Genomic DNA, 6,869 nt, shown 5'->3' with positions numbered 1-6,869 from the left:
AACGCCTCCTAAAACTCCTTTAAAGTTGTCCCCTCTCAATTTATAGCTTCTTTCTCTTGTATTTGACAGTTCTTCCCCAGGAATAAGACTCTGACTATCGTCCCTATCTCTGATCTCCTAATCTTAAAAAAATTCTATCAGATTTCCCCTCTGTCTCTGACTCGAGAAAAAATAATCCAAGTTTGTCCAAGCTCTCTTTACAGCTAATATTCCCTCATCCAGTTTTTGGAGAGGTTCGCCAGGCTACTGCCTGGATTAGCTATTGTTAATGTACCAATGTCACCAAATTCCTCTGGCAGCTCGTTCCGTATATTAACCATAATCTGCGTGAAAATGTTGCCTCTGAAGTTTCTATTACATACCACTCTCACCTGGCCTCTAGTTTGGCAGTGACTCTCCGGTACTGTGGATGGCGCTGTGATTGATGGTGTGTGTGTGTGTGTGTGTGTGTGTGTGTGTGTGTGTGTGTGTGTGTGTGTGTGTGTGTGTGTGTGTGTGTGTGTGTGTGTGTGTGTGTGTGTGTGTGTGTGTGTGTGTGTGTGTGTGTGTGTGTGTGTGTGTGTGTGTGTGTGTGTGTGGGGCGAGGGTGCAGGCGGTGCTATTGAACCCTCCCATGTTACAGGCGGCGCTGTGCGTGGCGGTGAGCCCTCTGGTGCTGTTGGTGCTGCTTATGTGGATGTGAGCCCTCCCATTCTGCGTGAGGCGCTGTGCCTTCTGGTACTGCGAGTTGTGTTGTCGCGCAGTTAGTTATCCGTCTGCTCGACTCCAGTCTCCGTGATGCAGAAATATGAGAAACTGGAGAAAATCGGCGAAGGTAAAGGGTCCTTCCGATTTGGGAGGGTCGGCGCTTGGGGCGTCACGAAAGCTGGTGGGGGGGGGGGGGGCGGTTGTCGATGACAAGTGTGAGGCCACGGAGACTCCCTCTTTCAGGGTCCCGTCACGGAACCCGTCTGCTCTGCTGACAGGCCCGGAAGCAGCAACAGGGGAGGACTGCTCTCGAAATTAAGCCTATTCCTTCACAGTGAGTTCTCACTATTCGGCGCTCCACAGTACAATGTTCCCTCAGTACCCCCTACCCACAGTTCAATCTCTCCAGATTTGTTGGACAAGTCTCTAACGATCCTTTGACCCATTCATTCATTCATTCATTCATTCATTGGTGGGCACCTTGTTCTAATATCCGAAGGCTCTATTGTCTTCACTTCAAATGTGAATCCAGGTCAAATAAGATGGAATGATGAGAGAATATAAAAGGCTTTTACTTTATCTGGTAAATACAGAGCTGATGGTACGTTCTTAGGATGTGAGACTGGTAATTTGTCTTTGAAAAGGAGTTTATAGATGCAGACACAGAGCTTTGTAAACCCGAGGAAATCTGCAGATGCTGGAAATTCAAACAACACACACAAAATGCTGGTGGAACACAGCAGGCCAGGCAACATCCATAGGGAGAAACGTCGACAGCAGTCCTGACGAAGGGTCTCGGCCCGAAACGTCGACAGCGCTTCTCCCGATAGATGCTGCCTGGTCTGCTGTGTTCCACCAGCATTTTGTGTGTGGCGTTGTAAACCGTTAGCTTCCCCTGACACCCCAAGCGCCGGCCGTCCCAAACCAGAATGACCCTTTGGTCCTCTGTGAAGATCATGTGAACTCTAAAGCAGACAAACTGCAGGAGATTTGGATATTTGGTAAACAAAGGACGCAGTGGAGTATACAGCTAGACTTGATCATCTGCCCTTCGTGCTCTAGCTGTTCATAGTCTGCAGGATCTGGACGATGGGGTTAAGGGTAATACTGCACCCAAGTCCGCAAATGGTCTGGAGCACGTAAGGAGTTCTGCTTACAGGTTTGGTCGGCTTACTTTAAATAAAGTTAATCTTTGAAAGCTGCCAGGTGTTGACAGCGAGCATCTTCAGATTGCTCAGCCACTCAATAAAACATCACTACTTTCTCACCCATGCCCCTCATGCCCAGACGTCCGTTGACCTATCCTCCTAGATACCAAACAACTGAGTATAACATCCAAATCTCCTGCAGTTTGTTTGCTAGACCTATTAGGCAGGGTTTAAACTAATTTGGGCAGGGGAATGGGAACCGGAGTGATAGGACGAAGGATGGGGCATTTGCTATACAAGTAGCTGCAGCGTGTAGTGAGATGGTGAGGAAGGACAGGCAGATGAAAGGACAAAATTGCAGTCAGTGGAATGAGTTGAAGTGTAACAGAGAACCAAAACCAAAAAAGGATGATGATTACAGGACTGAAGGTGTTATATGCGAATGCAGAAAATATATGGAACAAGATAGATGATCTTGTAACACAGGTAGTGATTGGCTGGAATGATTTTGGCATCACTGAGTCATGGCTGAAAGAAGGTTAAAGTTGGGAGCTTAACATCCAAGGATATACATTGTATCGAAAAGACAGGCAGGTAGGCTGAGGGGATGGGGAGGGACTGTTGGTAAAAAAAAATTAAATCAACTCCTTAGAAGTGACAAAAGATTGGAAGATGTTGAATCCTTGTGAGTACAGTTAAGAAACTACAGTGGTAAAAAGACCCTAATGGGTGCTATATACTCCAAACAGTAACCAGGATGTGGGCTACAAATTACTATGGGAAATAAAAAACGGCTTGTAAAAAGGGCAATGTTGCGATTGTCATGGAGAATTTCACTATGCAGGTGGATTGGGGAAATCTGATTGGTGCTGGATCCCAAGAGAGAGAATGCCTAAGAGATGTCTTTTTAGAGTAGTTTGCAGTGGAGTCCACGAGAGTAACAGTAATTCAGGATTGGGTGTTATATAATGACCCAGATTTGATTAGTAAGCTTAAGATAAAGGAGCCCTTAGGAGGTAGTGATCATAATATGATAGAATTCATCCTTGCAGTTTGAGAAGGATAAACTAAAATTTCATGTATCAATGTTACAGTGGAGTAAAGGGAATTACAAAGGCATGAGAGAGGAGCTGGCCAAAGTAAATTGGAAGGAGACAACAGTAGGGATGACAGTAGAACAGCGAAGGCTGGTTTTTCTGTGGGAAATTCAGAGGATACAGGAAAGATACAACCTGAAGATGAAGAAGTATTCTAAATGGAGAATGAGGCAACCGTAGCAGAGAAGGGAAGTCAAAGAGAGCATAAAAGGAAAAGAGAAGGCATATAATAAAGCAAAAATTAGTGGGAAAGTAGAGGATTGGGCAGGTTTTAAAAACAACAGGAGACAACTAATAGAGTCATAAAGAGAGAAGAGGTAATAAAAGTGGATACAAAAAGTGTTTCAGGTATATAAAAAGAGAGATGAGTGTGGATATTGGTTTGCTGTAAAACTATTCTGGAGAGGTAATGAGAGGACAAAAAAAGGTAGAAGAACTTAATAAGTATTTTGCATCTGTCTACTCTGTGGAAGAGGCTTGCAGAATGCCAGAAATGCAAGTGTGTCAGGGGACTGAAGTGAGTATCATTGCTATTACTACAAAAGTACTTGGGAAGTTGAAAATTCTGAAGTTAGTTAAGCCAGCTGGACCAGTAGATTACACCCCAGGGTTCTTAAAGTAGTGGCTGAAGAGATTGTGGAGGCATTCGTAATGATTTTTCAGGACTCAGTGGATTCTGGAATGGTTCCTGATGATAGGAAAATTGCAAATGTCATTCCACTCTGAAGGAGGCAAAGGAAATTATAGCCCGGTTAGCCTGACTTCAGTGGTTGAAAGATGTTGGAGTCTATTATTAAGGATGAGTTTCAGAGTAGTTGGAGGCACATGATAAAATGAAGCCCCCTTTCATGTTAGCCTTTTCTGCTCTGGCGAAAAAATCTCTGCCTATCCACTTAATCTATTCCTCTCATCACCTTGTACACCTCTTTCAAGTGACCTCCAGAAAGAAAAGCCGTAGCTCACTCTGCTATCCTCATAAGGCATGCTCTCTAATCCTGGCAGTTCCTAGTAAATTTCCACACACTCTGTAAAACTTCTACATCCTTCCTATAAAGGGGCAATCAGAACTGAACATAATACTTCAAGTGAGGTCTAACCAGAGTTTTATAGGTCTGCCACATTACCTTGCAGCTCTTGAACTCAAACTTAATCTCCTGACTCATGATGGCCAATGTGCCATATGCCTTCTTAACCACTGCAACTGTGAGGGATCTGAAGGGTATTTAAAGGGACACTTTTTTGTGCAAGGGAATTGTCTCTTGGGCTAAGTGACAACTAGTGCTAGATGTTGGAGATGGGGACAAATACATCGAGAGAGAGAGAGGTGGCATGAAAGGTTGTCAGATTTGTGGTTCCCTCTGACATTGCAGAGATCATTGCAGTGGATAAGTCTTGTGATGTTTTCCATATTATCTCATTTATCATTTGTTTTTCTTTGTGTATTCCATTTTCTATCACTTCAATAAAGTTATTTCTTGCTTTCAACACTTGAACAGTGCCTCCCTTTATTTGCAAATACATATGCAAGTACCCTGAGCTGAATTAGAAAATAACACAGAACAAATTTTTGAAATAATTTTTGTTACACAATTGGCAAAGTTGGCAGGATTCAGCATAAAATGCACTATGTTTCACAAACAGCAGGATGTAACTGCAGGTGAGACTGAGCTTAAGATACCGGGATGGACAGACAACACCTATAGTCTTGTGGCAATGAGCAGCATCCTGTCTACATGTTGTTGCCTTCCCACATGTTGGAGAACTGAGATGGTGAGCAGTAGTGGTGATGTCCTGGGCATGGTAGCCATTCTGCTAATTAAGATAGTGTTTCCCCAAAGAGAGGAGAGTAAAGATACAGCCTGTTAGATTTTGCTCTGTGCTTTGAAAATGACATTTGATGTGTTTATGGCAGCAGAACAAGAAGCCACCCTGACTGAGAAAATGGGAATCCTTAACAGTAAAATTTTGCCTTAACTGAATTGGCTGTTGGTCCAAGAACAAGCTAACAAAGTCGAAACCCAGCAACTCAACCTAACATGTAAACCGCTTAAAGCATAGCACAAAGATTGAGCAAACCCGAGGGATCAGGATCTGGGTCTAGATTGCATCAAAGTGAATGAATTAATAGCTAGGGGGTTGGGATCCTGACATCTGGGGTGACGATATATAGTATGACATGATACTCAACATGGTAATGCTCCTGACCTTCTCACCAACTGATGCAGCACAGTTGGAAGACCCCTTTGGCATAGTACATATGCAGATAGTCCCTGTTTCCTGCATTCAGCACACGTACCTCCAAGACTGCCTTTCCATTTACCTATGCAAGTGTTTCTTAAATGACAATATCTTGCACTTGCCTCAAACACTTCCTTTGGCAGCTCGTTCCACAAACTCAGCACTCTCTGTATGGTAAAGGTTGCTCCTCAGGGTTCTTTTAAATCTTTTCTTCTCACCCTAAATCATTTTCTCCTAGTTTTGGACTCCCCTATCCTGGAGAAAAGATTGATGCCATCGACCTTATCTATGCCTTTCATAATTTTGAACATTTCTATAAGGCTGTTCCTCATTCTTCGATGTTCCAAGAAATGAAGACAGCCTGACCAATTTCTCCCTATAATTGTTGTAGTCATAGAGTAACACAACGCAGAAAAAGGTGCTTCAGCCCAAATGGTCAATGCTAACAACACATCTTTATTCTCTGTGAAGCCCAGTGGCTCGTGTTCAGCCCTTAACCCTCCAATTCTTCCCCTCCTGTTTTTCACACAGAGAGTGTTGGGTATTTTGAAAGAATTACCAGAGGAAGTGTGGAGGTGTAACAATTACAATGCTTAAAGAACATCTGAACAGACACATGGATAGGAAAGGTTAAGAAGAATATGAGCCAAATGTGGGGAAATGGGATCAGCTCAGGTAGCTCCTGATGGACAAGGTGTGCTGAAGGGCCTGTTTCTATTATGTCTAATTCTGTGAGTCTAAATTTGGAAATGCCATCAGCATCTATTCTCCTTACTCAGGAACCTATGGGACAGTGTTTAAAGCAAAGAACAAAGAAACTCATGAAATTGTGGCACTGAAGAGAGTTCGACTGGATGATGATGATGAGGTAAATGATCCAAAAAATCTGGGGTGCAACTCACTTGTACCTGTTGTGATAGGACATAGTTCGTCCCCTGGAGTACAGGAGATGCCTGTATCTCCTGCAGTTGTAGTGTAACCTCTACTCTAGGGTTACATGTCTGCTGGAGAGCACCCGGAAATGCAGAATTTGGGGTTACAATGTGTATTTTGGCCCTCTGGGGTGGCATTTTGCTCAGGGGAAGCTTACGGAGCTGCAAGATGTTACTGAGTTTAGCTGGCGTTAACATATCTGGCTGTGGTCCTCTTGAGTTATGGGGTATGAAGCACCCTCTGCAGTTAAAGCCAAAAGCTGATACACATAATTTATTTGTGTTCTTTCTCACTCAGGGGGTGCCCAGCTCAGCCCTACGAGAAATCTGTCTTCTGAAGGAGCTGAAACATAAAAACATTGTGAGGTAGGAGTAATCTGCTGGTCAGAAGGATGTGGACACTGCAGAAGATAATGTGGCTGATCTTTTACCACAACATCACTCTCCTCCACCAACTACTGATTACCTAAATATTTTAAAGTCTTCTAACTTGTCTTTATGTACACAGCAACTGAGTCTCCACTTGTCTCCAGGTGGAGAATTCCAAATATTTATTACTTTCTGGGTAAAGAATTATTTCTCTTCTCAGTGCTACATGGATGATTCCTTATCCCTGGTCCAGTGAGAGTTCACATCACCCCTGCTTCTATCCTTTCCAGCTCAGGTGAATTCTGCTCATTTTATTCATATCATCTCATTCTTCTAAAATGAGTTCAGGCCCTGTTGCTTAAACTCTTCCAGTAAAAGTTAAAGAGTTGTAATAAGAG

At 43.4% G+C, this 6,869-nt stretch overlaps 1 protein-coding gene across 6 annotated transcripts in view; it reads left to right on the top strand.

Annotated features, from left to right (window-relative positions):
- The first annotated feature begins 482 nt into the window (after positions 1–482).
- The window catches only part of cdk5 (cyclin dependent kinase 5), a 70,083-nt gene continuing 63,696 nt past the window's right edge, over positions 483–6,869 (top strand). The window contains exons 1-4 of one of the 6 annotated variants that reach the window (XM_059978228.1): positions 483–814; positions 931–1,021; positions 5,950–6,038; positions 6,401–6,468. In XM_059978228.1, coding sequence (XP_059834211.1) covers positions 788–814; positions 931–1,021; positions 5,950–6,038; positions 6,401–6,468 — 275 coding nt within the window. In that variant the 5' untranslated portion in view covers positions 483–787. The remainder of the gene's footprint in view (positions 815–930; positions 1,022–5,949; positions 6,039–6,400; positions 6,469–6,869) is intronic. The other 5 variants (XM_059978238.1, XM_059978196.1, XM_059978205.1 and 2 more) reach the window with 5 other exon arrangements.

Source organism: Hypanus sabinus, chromosome 1 (genome assembly GCF_030144855.1).
Source record: "Hypanus sabinus isolate sHypSab1 chromosome 1, sHypSab1.hap1, whole genome shotgun sequence".
Classification (NCBI taxonomy): domain Eukaryota; kingdom Metazoa; phylum Chordata; class Chondrichthyes; order Myliobatiformes; family Dasyatidae; genus Hypanus; species Hypanus sabinus.
This window is presented reverse-complemented; position numbering and strand designations above follow the sequence as displayed.